Genomic DNA, 15,105 nt, shown 5'->3' on the forward strand with positions numbered 1-15,105 from the left:
ATTTATTTATATTATAGTAATACAGTTAATGCTTCCATCAAAAGAAAATAAAAATGATCAATCCCATTAAAAAGGACTTGTCCTCAAAAAGAAAAGTACATATTAGTGTCCCCCATGGCTTTTCCCCTCAGAATTGAAGTCCTTTTCTGCAGCTTGTGGTTCAAATTTAACCAGCACTTTTTCCTCTATGACCAACTCTCGAGTTTGGTAGGGAGTACCAATAGGTAAGATGGCTGGCTGGGGTTAACGATTGGGTTGGGGGTGACAAAGTAGTTAGGAGAAAGAAGGAAAGGATGTAGCAGTAACAGTAAGCATTCTTTAAAATTCTCATTTCTGAGGGGATTGGGACCTAGCTATCTAATTCCGAATATTGGATATCTAAGCTTCCTGGATTTTGAAGGCAATATGGTACTTGAAGGAAGGGGGAGACGTGGATAAAGACTTGAAGAATATAAACTCAGATAAGACCAGAGAGACAAGGGCCCAAAAGTGGGAGATGGTGAGACTCGGAAGTCCGAAAAATATATGTAGTTTTGGGCAAGCAGCAACATGAAGCAAAAGGGGTCTTCCTTGTGAAAGGGTTCCAAAAAGAGGGGCTGGATTTTGGAGATCACTAGGGGAATTGGATGTGTGACGACTTTGTATACTATCTTGGGTCCAATGCCCTAGCCATCCTGGAACAGAGGGTTTCAGCTTTTGTCTTCAAGGGTATGTGTCCAATGGTATTGTAGGATTGAGGGGGAGAAAGAGAATGTAAAGCTTCTAGCAAAAGAGGAAGATGGAAGGGAAGATTCTCACAATTGAGAGGTTGGGTGGAGAAGATGTTGGGGGAGTTTATGAGGAAGTTGGAAGGCAAGGCCCTTGGGGTTATGAGAAGGGAGAAAAGGAGGGTCTTAATTAGTGTTGCTATTTGCAAAATTTATTTATTTATATCTATTGCCATTTATTATCTTTTATCACTGAGATTTTGGTTTTTTTCTTAGATTATGTTCTTGTACTATGATGAGACAAAACATGTTATTGTACAGTAAATCTTGATACTCTTCTCGAGCCTAAATACATTGTGGCATGAAGTACATAGCTTGCTTAGCAAACATTTAAGCACAATTCATATTAATATTTTGTGGCATGGAGAATGGCGTTTGTGCAGCAGTAGCATGACTGTGTTATAGTACTCGCGCATCAATACATAAGCTGTCCCCAGCCCAAATATGTTATGTCAAGAAATATATTGTGTGCAAAAAAAATATGTAAGCATAAAATGTTTAAGCATGTAGTGTAACTGTTGTGCAGCAATATGGGCATTAACAAAGACCTAAAACATAAAACCTAAACCCTAATCCCTAAATTGCCTTGCTTATGCGAGACCATACCAGTGGTTAAGGGCTTGTATGGATGTACTTGTTACCACTGATGGTAACAAGTTTGTAGTCCGTGAGAAATCTTTTAGTTCTGACCTTAATTCACAATCTCCCTCCCCCATGTCTCCTTTCTTCCTCCCCCTCTTCTCTAAGTCTCCTCTCTCTCAGCTCTCTTATTTCTGCCTTTTCCCCTCTTATACTCTTCATCGTACTCTTCATCACACCCCTTCTCTTATTCCTCTCCTCTCTATATGCCTGCTACTTATCCTTTATTTCTGTTACCTCTTAACTGTCCCCTTAGTTCACTATCTCCCTCCCCTATCTTTCCCTTTACCCTTTAATTATATTACCCCTTAACTGTCTCCTTAGTTCACTATCCCCCTCCCCCATCTTTCCCTTCTCTCTCCCCCTCTTCTCTTCGTCTCCTCTCTCTCAGCTCTCTTATTTTTTCCTTCTCCCCTCTTATACTCTTCATCGCACCCCCTCTTCTATTCCTCTCCCCTCTACATGTCTACTACTTTTGTTTCCATCCCTCTAAATTCCTGTATGACCTACTCCCTAAGATACCAATTTACGGATGAAAGAACACAGCTCTTGACCCTGGTACTCTACTCATGGTATAGAAAGGATGACTGCTCCTCAAGACCTGGCAAGCAAGATAGTCAACACTCAGCCCTTTGGGTCTCTGCAACCAAATATCAGCTGCCCTCCACACACATACCAGGCCCTGCATTGCTACCCTCGAGCATCCAAAACATCTGGTCGACAACCATCCAAAGTCTGCCAAACAACACTTACTTTTCTCTCTAACACTCATCCATGTATTAACTCTCACTGTTCTCATTGTAAAACTATAATGAGGGTACCTCAACGTCTCACACTTCTGCTCCCACTGTAATAGACCCCACAGCAGAACCTTTTTTGAGAACTTTCCCAGCAGTACCTTTTATTTAATTTTTCTCTCTCTACCCCGTGAGCATTCTTGCTCCTTCTGTTCGAATTGATTGCATTTTGAGCACCCAATATGTGGGATGCCGTTGGTAGATATGTCTTCATGAAAATTCCTTTCTTTATCAATAAAAAGTTAACATTCTCAAAAACATACTAATGATTATAAGTATATAGTCCCTGTACTCATTTCAATTATGCAGCATGGTCCATGAGAAATCCTATAGTAATACTATCAACATTAATTTGATTCCTCTATATCAATGTACTTTAATATAAAAAAACTAAGTACATAGTATCATCCTTTTAATTGTTAATATTTCATTTCATTGATTATTTTACTCAAAGTGTCCTTTACACTTTTCCACCTTCCAAAATGTCCAATTTTTTCTTGTCTTTTATATGATTTCAATGTGTAATAAAATGTTGACATTTCTAATGCATTTATTTTTTCTCTTTATTCTTGTTTATAAACTTTTATTCTATAATCTATAATCCTTTCATTTAAAAACATTAGTTTCTCTTTATTGTCTTTTGCATTCATCCAAATTGTCTGCTCAATTGATGACTATTATTATTTGGAATAACAAAATGTCTTGTGTTCCTTACAAAAGTGTCTACTAAACTTGACGATTTTTTATGTATAGATTAGTTGAAAGTGTAAAAGAATAATGACAATATTCATTGATTTATTTATGCTCTTAATTTTCATTTAAAAACTTGCACTTATAATAGAAAATATTTTGTTGGTTTCGTAATGCATGTCTTTCATTTATTAAATAATTCATTTCATGCATTTATTGCACCTCACATCACATCTTCCTAAAAATTTTTCCTTGATTTCTTTAAGTTTTAATATTTTAATACATCATTTTTTTTTAACTCGAATGGCTCTTTAATTTCATATAGATCCTGTTATTTATAATAGATTTTCATATAAATACTATTATTTATATAGAAGATCTATATTTTGGATTTCCTGTTGTACTTATGTCTATTTTCTGCTTTTGTAAGTAAACTATGTTATTCATAATAGAAGATCTACAATTTGGATTCTGTGTTTGCGCTTATGTGCATCTTTTGCTTTTACCAAGTACTGCTATTTCTAATAGAAAAATATACTTTCTTGGATTTCATGCTGTACTTATGTCTATCATTTGCTTTTTTCAAATACACTCTCATGTGTATAGACACGATCCGCCTAGAGACTAGTGTACTCTATGTGTGAATTTTGTAATTTTCCTTGGGTCTTAGGACCTATGTATACTCTATGGATGTGGTGATTTGCTCCATTCAGGGGCTCACCTGCCCCTCCATGCAGTTCCTCAGTTTCTCGATCAAAGATAAAGCAACAGGCAAGGTTTCACAGAATCACTGTTTCATTTCACATAATCAGAGTCCCCAGGCAAGGTTTCACAGTTTTTTCTTTTACATTTGTTTTCCTTCATTTAATTATTATTTTTATTTGCTTTTGTGTTCTTTCTTCCTCAACCCACTTTGAGAGGAAGGCTAGTTTTTGCACCACACTAGTTGTGATGCTCGAGTCATGATTCATGAAGTTGGTCCATGTTTATGTGGACTACATAAGAGTATATTGTTATCACATTACTAAGACTTTGGACTACTCTGTCGTCCATAAATTGTTTCTGTTTGACAGTTCTGGCATCAAATTTTGGTCTTTATTTTGCTTTTCTCATGAAGTTGGTCTATGTTTATGTGGACCATAGAATAGCATACTCTCATCAACGAAATAAAGCCTGTGGACCACATAATAGACCACTATGATCCATAATTTTTTTCTATATGACAGTCCCTGACATCATTACTTAATGTAAGTATGTTTACAATAGAAGAAAGGTTTTTAAAAATAGTACTAGTATGTATAACATTATCAAAAAAAAAAAAGAGAGTATTGGTATGTAGGAACGGATCTCCACGGGCCAAAAACAATACGTGGACAGTAGAACCGTAGAACACATCCTCTTTGGATCTTCTATTGTCTACATTCTACAATTGCATTACATTGTAATTGAAAATAACAAACCTGGTGATGTTGTTCATGCAGCACATTGTCTTATTAGCATGTCTTAAGCATATTGATAATGCTATAAGATTGATTGTTCATTCTTTTATTTTCTAAAATATCACTTTTAAATAAATTGATTGGACATATTATGCAAGTATACACAGATACATATATTATGGATTTATCAATCAGCTAATTGCAATAATATATAGCAGCAATTGATGATAATATCTATATATATATATATATAGATATATCTATGTCCCTCTCTCTCTCTCTGGGTATATATAGCAGCAATTGATGATAATATCTATATATATATATATATATATATATATGTCTCTCTCTCTCTGTATGTGTATCTCTCTCCGTCTCTGTCTCTGTCTCTGTGTGTGTGTGTGTGTATCTCTGTCTCTGTCTGTGTGTGTGTGTGTGTGTATCTCTATCTCTGTCTCTGTGTGTGTGTGTGTATATCTCTCTCTCTCTCTCTCTCTCTCTCTCTCTGTGCGTGCGTGTGCGTGTGTGTGTGTGTTGCTATTGGAATAATATATACAAAAAAATAAAATCATATAGATATAAAAAATATATATATTACATTCATACATATATACATACATATACAAATATATAAATGGGGCGCTCCCCCTATGCTCCCATATACATGTAGATCATATATAGGAGATCACACCTAGGTCACTCCCTAAGGAGTGATCCCAAGTGCTCCAAGGGTAAGGAACAGGGTCCCAAGGTCCCGCACCCGCACCCACTCCCGCTTCCGTTCCCAACAACTATGATCCCAACCAAGTGATCCAAAAAACAAAACAATACTGACTTACACAATAGGAGGGGCGAAAATAAATTGTGGCATTTTTGGTCAACACAGGCCATCCATTTGGTGGTCGGTGGATCTAGGCCTTTGAGAACTCATAATCATCTCTCTTCTTTTTTTTTCTGTTGAGATTTTTTTTTTTTTTTTTTTGAGTAAAGTTAACTTTTGTATTGTTGTAGAGTGTTGGAGTACAGAAGAGGTATCCGAAAGTACCCACAAGTCGGGTCTCTCGGTCAAAAAATAGGTCCAAAGACCCAATACAAAAAATTGGGTTTATAGACCTGCTTGATTACAATAGGTATAGTTTGGAGTTACAAAAAAAGGGGCTTATAAACTGGGCTTATAGACTTGCCCAGTTACAAGAAATGTACTAAGGTGTAGCTAAACACCAGTACGCCCACTAAGGTCCAGAGCAAAAAAGGAAGATGTACCAGGCAGGGTCTTCTGCTTGGGCCCTAGCTCTGTCTCTCGCCAGAAGATCGGCAAACTCGTTGCACGTCCCCCAAATATGCTTCCATAAGACGACCATATCCCTACAAGTGTAAGCAATCTCATGAAAAATCGAAGATAGGTACCATGGCGGTGGTGAAGTCTGTACTGGCCAGGAAATGACATTTTGAGTATTTCCTTTCATCAGCAAGTGGGATCCCCATGAATGGTTGAAGCTTTTAAGACCCAAGAGCAAAGCCATGGCTTCAGCATACTAAGAATCTTCATAGCCTAAGTGTTCGAAAAAGTTGAACGAGATATTGCGATGAGGGTCTCGGAAGACACCTCCGGTCCAGCAGGGCCAGGGTTCCCCAGAGAGCAACCATCAAAATTAAGCTTAATAGCGCCTTCTGGAGGTGGCAGCCAGTTGTTGGGTCTTTGGACCTTCTATGGTTGGAGATTGAGGATATTTTCCCACTGGCCATGAAAAGTGTTTGCTGAAATCCCGGAGAAGGCCTTATGGTTGGAGGCCCAAAAAGTTACTAGAGAAGTAACCTTGTGGAAGAGAGTTGAGACTACGTTTTTGTGGCCTTAGAAGACCCTGGTGTTCCTTTCTAACCAGATCACCCAGATGGTGGCTGCGATGGCAGCCTTCCACAAGGTTCTACCATCCTTTGGCCAATGAGAAGCGTGGTACGAGGAGATAAGAGCCTTGACCGAGGGTGGAGTGACCCATTGAAGGCCGAACAGCTATAGTGCTTGGCTCTACAGGTCGTAAGCGAGGCTACAGTGAATGAAGAGGTGTGAATTCGATTCCTCCTCACTTAAACACATGGCGCATCTATTGGGGATTGAAATCCTTTCTTTTGTAGCTAGTCAACTATGTGAGCCCGTTGAGAGCAAGAAATCCAGTTAAAGGTCTGTACTTTGGGAGGAGCAATGGTCGACCAGACCTTGGATAGGACTGAGATACGATTGAGTGGGAAGGTGGGGGGTTGGATAAGTCTTTTGTAAAATGAAGCCACCGAGAAGGTATCAGAGGAAGCGAGAGTCCAGAATAGAGAGTCCCTCCCCATGGAGCTATGAAGAGGAATGCCAAGCAGACAAAAAGTGAAAGGAAAAGGCTAGTTTCCTCTTCAGTGAGGTTTCTTTTGAAAGAGGAGTTCCAGACTCTTTGGTCCCCAGATAGGACCCTTTTATCTGCAATGGTAGAAAATCAGATAAAGCCTATAGCTGCCTTGAAGCATTTGAGATAAAGCCTCAGATTTTCAATTTCTTCCGGAGAAGCATCAAGGAACACCCAAGTGTCATCTGCATATTGGACCGTGAGGCTGCATTTGAAGCCAGTGAGGAGACCTTCCTGGTACAAACGAGAGGATTGAGCGACCGCAGACTTCTACTGTGATAGCAAAGAGAAAAGGGGATAGTGGATCCCCTTGGAGGGGCCCCCTCGAGGATGGAAAGGACCCTTTTGGAGTCTCGTTAATGAGGACCGAGAAGTGGGGATGAGAGTAGCAGCCTCTCATCAACTTTCTCTTGGGGACCCCGAATCCCATTCTTGTCATTGTCTCGTCCAGTATTGACCAGTCTACGTGGTCATACGCTCTCCCAATCAATTTTGAAAATAAGACCGGGCTTCTTGGAAATGTGCCTGAAGTGTAGGCACTCATGTGCCACTAAAGCCCCATATAAAATTTTCCTATCTTTGATGAAGGAGGACTGCGACAGCGATACTTGTTTTAGCCTTAAGGCCAGAACCTTGACCAGATTTTTGTACAAGGAATTGAGCAGGCTAATTGGACAAAAGTCCTTTAGTTCCTCTGCCCCTTCGACCTTAGGAACTAAAGCTATGAAAGTGGCGTTGATGGCTTTATGAAGGATTCCCCGTTGGAATAATTCCTCAAAGAAACTCTTGAAGTCCGGTTGGAAGGTTTCCCAAAAGATTTTGAAAGGGCCAATGGGAAACCCATCCAGACCCGGTGCTTTGTCTTTGGCTAACTCATCAATAGCCTCGGAAATTTCCTCTTCTGAGAAAGGGCGCTCCAGCCCCTTTCTTAGCCAAAGTGCCCAGTGGTCCGGAAGAGTTAAGAAATCGAGGTTGGTCATCCTTGGTCTGTGACCCAGAGGGGCAATGTAGAGAGTCTTGAACAACCCAAGGATGGCCGACTCGATTTCCATCGGCTGAACCAAATATCAATTATCCACCTTGATGATTGAGATCATATTGTCTCTCCTGCGACAGTTAGCTATCCGGTGGAAGAAACCCATATCCTAGTCCCCTGCTTTTAACCAGTTAACTCTAGACCTCTAGAACCAGTACAGTTCGTTTTTTAGAACGGAGAAGTATTCCAGCTTTGTTTGGATTCTAAGGTTTGATTCCATGGCAGTCAGAGGTCTGGACTCGTCTGTTCAATCAAGGTCTTGGATGGAATTCAGTAGGGAGAACTTGGTTTGGGAGTAGTTACCTAGGATGAACATACTCCAGGTTTTGAGGGAGGCTTTAAGGAGTTGAATTTTGGTTTGTAGCCTATAACCTGCTCTACCCGAAACCTGGGTAGAAAAGGAGTTCCACCAAGCTGGAATCACGGTAGAGAGAGAGTCCTCTTCAAGACAGGCTAGTTCAAATCTAAAAAGCTTCGGTCCTCTCCTGACAGCTTGAGTGTTCAGGAGAATGAGGCAGTGGTCAGAGGTGGGTTTAGGCAAGGCCAAAGCATGAGAGCCCGGAAATTGTTCTTCCCAATTCAAAGAGAGGAGAAATATATCTAGTTTAGAGAGGGATGGTTGAGAGGAATGATTAGACCAAGCAAAACAGTTTCCTTGAAGAGAGATATCTAAGAGTTAATGGCAGAATATGAACTCCGAGAAATCCATCATTCCCTGAGAGATGGTGGGTTTGGAGTTTCTCTCATGGGACCATCTGGTAATGTTGAAATCCCCACCCAAACACCAAGCAGGGTGAGATAGGGAAGCAACATAGTCCAATTCAGCCCAGAATAGAGGTCTGAGAGAGGCTGAGTTGGGGCCGTAGATGGCCGAGAATTTCCAGGGGAAACCGTCTGAAATGTGTAACCGAGTACTGCCCTATATGGGAAGATAGGAGGTGTTCTGATGGGCTCCAAATCACCCATATTCCACCTGATGCCCCGACAAAGAAGCCCAATGGCAAGGCCTTCTACCCCAAACGAGGCGAATGAGTTGGAGAGTGGGCTCCGGCTGTTTGGTCTCAGTGAGAGCCAAGACTGAGGGGAGGTGTTTAATAGTCAGGTCCTTGATTGGCTCTCTTTCTGTTGAGATTGTTTGCTTTTCAAATCAAATATGATGTGCAAAATTTGGAAGAACATCCATCTAGCTATGTATTTTGGACCTACACTTATAGTGTAACCCAAAGCCATTGGCTTATCAAATATATTTTTCCTATAGTTTGATTAATTGTGAATTACATTCCCCCAATAAGCAAAATTAAGCATCACAAATACTATTAAGTCAATAATTAATACTTCCATTAGTTGCTTTTGTCACTTATAAGTGGACTTAAAAGACAACAAACTTGATGTAGTTATACTTAAAGGGATATGATAACACTTGAATCTGTCTCAAATTGAAGGTTATCAGAATCTCTATCAAAACATATGCACATGTACATTGTCAGTCAAACACGAACAAAAAAAAGGGGATAAAAACAACAACATAGTCCAAGTACCATCATCAGAAGAAATGGATCACCTTTTCAAAGGTAGTTTTCTTCCCATCAAGTCGAATGAAATTGAGAAAGTTGTAAGATATTGGAGGTGCATATCGAGCAACCATCCTAACAAAATTCATAGGGTCAGTAACTAAATATCAGAAACTTACTTCCAACAATACCCATAAGAACAAACTTTTTAAGAATCTAAGATGCATAAAAGAAACACTTACGAGCATATCATTAGCAAACTCACAGAACTCGTTTGCCTCGGAGTCAAAGAGTAGAACATCAGCATCCCAATCTTGAACAACGAATAATATGTACAAATGCACATGTACATCAAAGGGACGAAAGCAGTAACCTGCATGTAAGATTTTGTAAAGTCCAAGATGATATTTAGCAACATTGAAAGACCTCATGAAAAAAGAAAGTCAAATGGAGCAATCTGAACTGCAAAAAAACCAAAAAAGGTAGGAACAAGAAAGTACACAATTCATCATCATTAAGGGATGAATACACCTAGGGTGCGGTTGAATGGCACTTGCAAACAATCTAGAACATCATCCGATATGTAGTAATAAAAGGAAGTAGTTCCCCTTATTGTTACTTACAAAATAAGATATCTCTATTGGGATTTGGATCTTCACATACATGGATGTAATTATGCTACTTGAATGTAAGTTTGTAAACATTTTTATAATTACAGGTTAACATAAGATTAGATTATGGTAAAAATGAATTCCATTTTCATCCCTTTTATACAAACACAAACAGAGTGACCAAAGTGCGGATGATGGGCAAAATAGAAACACATAAACAACCAAGGAAATTCTAATCATGCAGATAATAATATATGCAGAATTTATGAATAACCATCAACAACCTTCCTCAAATGGGAATCCATCAAACTGAGCAACAATTCATAGACCATGTAATTTTCCTTCTATTAATGACTTTTTGAACAAATCTCCAACCTATGATGTAGCAGAGAATTACGGTTGTCACTTTTTGCAAGTCAGTCCCTGAAAAAAACATGTTTTGATTTCTGCGACAAGAAACTCAATTAACAATATATGGGCAGTGCTACTTTTATCATCTCTCTGGAGTTGTTTAAACCCAGCCAGACATATAAATTGTAGCCAGTGCAACAAATTGGGTAAAAAGCACTGGCTGAATACAACCTATCTCAAAAACTCAAACCCGTGATGGTCTTCAAAAAATATTACTTTGTACCACACTAGGTTTAGACCAGGTTTTCTTCCAACCCAAAATTTGGGGATTTCTAGGCACAAATATATCTAGTAAGTGGTCTAAAGTTTTTTATCACATGAAATTCAGGTTGTAATCAAGTCACCTCAAGTGCAACCCTTTGTGGATTCAAAAACTCAAAAAGTATAGAGTTACCTATTACTAGAAGATGTTATAAAATTTTATTTGACTGCATCATTCTAACATAGAGCATGTCGAGAGTGCACATAAAAGAAAGGAATCAATTCAGGGTCAACTACCAAATTTCTAGTCTGAGTATATCATATTCCTCCATAAGAAATAAAATACCAAAATACCCCTAAACACGAGTAAAATATGAAAATGAAAGAAGGCGTTAAGCTATCACCTGTACAAGCATCTCTTGCTCCCCAACTGCCTTAATTAGAATGGAAAAAAGTGATAGATCGACTCCACTGGGCAAAAGTGTAGCCTCAGCTAGAAGAATGGCAGCTGACATGCAACCGAGAATGATAGCCAAGAATTTCTCCAGCTGCTTTCTAAGAACACAACGCCATACCCATTCTGCACAGCAATTAGTAACTTCCAGATAAGACTTATACATGTATAGAATATGTTTCAATGATCAATCTAACGCACTGAAGCAGTTAGACTTGCATAGACACATAGAAAGAAAGAATGGAAAAAAAAAAGATCCATTATGGCTTCCAGTTTAAGAAAATGCAGTTCAGGGATACCATGCAAGCCACCACACACAGACCCTTTTGGATGCATCATGAAAAATTATTTTCACTAAAATTTTCATTTGAAATAAGGTGCTTCTAGTGCATATCGGGTGTTAATGCAGTTCCTCAAGCAGAAAGGGTGAAAATTGGATGGCAATAGCATTTCATTCAAAATCAATTACTTCTGACTGCAGAAATATAGAGTTTTCTTTAAACTGGTCACAAATAAAGGGCTTTCAGGGCAATTTTGAAGAAATGAAAACCTTTCTCCAAAGGAGAAGTGCATCAGAAATAATGAAATCCAATAATTCCAGAATACAGGAAATAATTACCCATCGTATCTAAGATGGGAGCAAGGGTCCCAGTCCGACTGGGTCGGAAACTTGAAATATATTTCCTGTAACAGTATAAATTTGGTAAGTACAATCACAAACATACAAAAAACATGAACTTCAATAAAGCATCTTGAAAACTCAAAACTGCAATCATTTTTGAGACCAAACAAAATCCCATTTTCATGAAGGATGAAGGGAATGGACACTGATTTTTCACTGACATGAGCAATTCTGTCTCGTACTATTCTAATTGAGGTCCAAAACTCCAAATTCAAAATCATAAACAGGCGCAAATGTGTAGGATGTTGCTTAATAGTGTCTAATGACCTTAAGAGTGAATGCAGAAGACCCACCATAATGGCACCACGAGATTTTTACTAACACCCAAATGATATATCAAACATTCAATAATTTCATTCTTCATTAGGTTCTCCACTGAATAAACATGAAGTTGATGCTCTTGCAAATAATTTCAGGATTCAGCCTAATCAACACTGAACTTCGATACTCTTATTTTCCATTAGGTTTTCCACTTAATAAACATGAAGTTGGTGCTCATACAAATAATGTAGAAATTTATCTAACGAAGTCCATTAGATTGTAAGGGCTCGATTAGAGAATCCCACAGCAAGTATACTTTCTAATCATTTCTGTAAGAGATGGTGTAATGTGTAGAGCATTATGGGTATTACATTACTGGGTTCACAATTTCGCTCTGTATTTATTTTGTGATTGCCTATTGTAGGACACATGTTATTAGTCACTATGTCCAATAGTACCTGTGTATCTGCAAACAGTATATCACCATAGATCCCGGATTCATAGAAAGTTTTGGCAAAGTTTTACCTTCACTGCCTACCTAACACAACCCACCTCTTTTATCCGGGCTTAGGATGGGTTAAGGGAAAGTTTAAGGTCCTCACCTTTCTTAGACCAAACTGCAGACAGTATATGTTAAAATGAATGGCCTGTGGATCAAAGCACGAGTGATATTAGCCTTTTTCTCCAATGGCATCTGCATAGAGTATATATTATAATAAATGGCAAGTGAATCAAATTGATCCATATGCCATTTCATTATTCTACTACTTACAGTTATACAGATTCCATTAGACATAAAGAATAATACCACCTGTGTCCTTATAGTGCGCAATCACAAAATACACACAGGAGGTGATATCTACAACACATAAACCATCTCATATAATTTCTTCCATAGCAAGCTTAAAATATTTACTAATGAATACTCAGTCCTGTGCAAAGAGAACTTAACTACCATACAAAGATTCTAAGAATGATTAGATAGAGAACCCAATAATTAAGGTCCGATGGTAACAAACCATTCTGTCGAACTTCCACGTTCATAATTTTTAATTGTGTCTTCAAGCTCGAGGGCCTCAGTGACATAGGTCATATACTCACTGCATGAACATTTTAAGGAATATTAGACATAGCACCACCAGTATCGATGAAAGAAGAGGGCCAGACTAGGAGCAAAGTAACAGAGAATGCATATGATTCTAACGTATCAAGATACAATGCACATAAATTCTTCCTATCCAAGGAAAACGTTTCCTAGAGCATAATGTGTCTGAGTGCATATGTGTGATAGACCTGCATTTCAAACCAAGTTAAAATGTCCACCTGATCAGTTTCTACCATATAGAGCAAACACACCACGTACTCATGCATAATGGTAGTTAATGAATTGGTAGGTCAGCAAGCATCTAGGTTATGTGAATCTAATTTTGCAATCGGAAAACTGTCCTTAATATTAGGTAATAACTACAGCATATCAAAGTCTAAGCAGCACTTGAGTTCAATATTTCTAATATCTAATTCTTATCTGAAAACCTAGAAAACTCACACCAGTACTCATCCCAAACATCATGGATTGAACCATTACAATTCACATATGATTTTCTATTTTGTCAATAATAAAGCAAACTATAGGGGTACTGGGTACTATATAAACCATTGTCTATATAGGGCAGGTTGAATTGACTCCTCTAGTGACATTGTGCTTGTTGAGGATGATATAAGATCATAGTTTCAAAAAGCACTAGGCAGGTCCTAGGCGGCCTGGGGGGTCCAAGCCACGCAACGCCTATGCAAGCGCCCAAAACCTAGGCGGCCCAGTTGAATCCAAAAAGGATTCTACTGTTATATATTGTATAAAATATAAGAATTAGGTATTTAGGGCATATCAGAATGGAAAGTATACTACACATTAGCACACACTCCATAAGTATAACCATAAGTCGGTCCATAATCCATATCCAATTAAAACTTAAAATTTACCATTCATAGTTCAATCAAAGTTCAAAGTTTAATAATTATTCAACATTCATCATTCATCATCAAAAAAATTAGGGTCAGCTGGATTGGCATCATAATCATCAGACTCGTCACCCTCCTCAACATATTGGTCGTCCTCCTCCGTTTTTTCTGAATCTGCCTCTTCTTCCTCATCTTCCTCCTCCACCCTCATTCTCTGTGCAGAAGATCTAGTGGCCCTAGGAGGGTCCGATGATGTCCCTAAAACATCCATGACCAAGTCCCATGTCAATCCTTCAAGCCCCTCGACCTCATCATTATCAACTAACCACTCCATAGCATTGTCTATATTTTTTATCTGATGGGCTCTCTCTTATCTCTTTTAGCAAACCTAACCTTCAAGAATCGATTATACTTGACAATTTGACATAAACAAAGTATTGAGCCTGTTTGATTCAAGCATGTTCCTTCTCGTCGTATGAATCTAAAAAAATCAAATGAAACTAATTAAAATCTATGGTTCATGTATTATTAATACAATTATACAAATTACCCTTACGGCCTTACCCCTTCAAAAGTACTCCAATTGCGCTCACAACCGGATGAGGAAGTGGTTAGGTATAAGATCCGAATGGCCAACTTTTGTAAATTTGGAGAACTACACCCATGTTGGCTTCACCAATTGGCTGCAAAGATATAGAATAAAATCATAAATAAATAACAGAATTATAAAAATGAAACATGATTACTTGAACTTGATAAACTTAAGAATATTATTACACCCTGGATCAATTTTGGTCGTCTGCCTAATCGTCATTGGACTTCTAAAGGACTTTAATGAGCACTTGTAATTTATCAGCGCATATAATATCCTAGATATCAGGATCAGGGACTAGCACATCTACACACTTATTAAATCCAGTCATTTGTGTGTATATTCTTGTCAACATAAAAAAAAGATGGGTTCAAATAATAACCAACTGCATGCAATCGCCGATGTAGCTTCATATCCCACTTCTCATCAATAATCTCCAAACAGGCTAGTAGCTGTTCTCTTCATTATCAAAATTTTGGGCTCTCTCTTTTGCATTTCTCCATAGTCTCATATATATAACCCATAGAAGGCTTGTCACTATCAACTATGTGAAGGACTTTGACTAGAGGAAAAATACCTTAAGAACGTCCTTCACCCCTCGTCAAAAAGCCTTAGAAATGATAATATCTCTCCCCTTCTTCTCAACCTGATCCTTGGACCACTTGCAT

General features: G+C 38.3%; 1 protein-coding gene across 2 annotated transcripts in view; it reads right to left on the reverse strand.

Annotated features, from left to right (window-relative positions):
- LOC18423316 (LMBR1-like membrane protein) overlaps positions 1-15,105 on the reverse strand; it is a 73,058-nt gene that overhangs the window by 26,830 nt on the left and 31,123 nt on the right. Inside the window, exons 1-6 of one of the 2 annotated variants that reach the window (XM_088863783.1) lie at positions 14,410-14,523; positions 12,906-12,986; positions 11,563-11,627; positions 10,894-11,069; positions 9,509-9,639; positions 9,317-9,401 (exon numbers count right to left, since the gene is read on the reverse strand). In XM_088863783.1, the coding sequence (XP_088719909.1) occupies positions 9,317-9,401; positions 9,509-9,639; positions 10,894-11,069; positions 11,563-11,627; positions 12,906-12,979 (531 nt within the window). In that variant the 5' untranslated portion in view covers positions 12,980-12,986; positions 14,410-14,523. Of the gene's footprint in view, positions 1-9,316; positions 9,402-9,508; positions 9,640-10,893; positions 11,070-11,562; positions 11,628-12,905; positions 12,987-14,409; positions 14,524-15,105 lie in introns of those variants that run through there. The other variant, XM_006827918.4, reaches the window with a different exon arrangement.

Source organism: Amborella trichopoda, chromosome 4 (assembly GCF_054954075.1).
Source record: "Amborella trichopoda isolate Santa Cruz 75 chromosome 4, AtrichopodaSantaCruz75HAP2 v2.0, whole genome shotgun sequence".
NCBI lineage: Eukaryota > Viridiplantae > Streptophyta > Magnoliopsida > Amborellales > Amborellaceae > Amborella > Amborella trichopoda.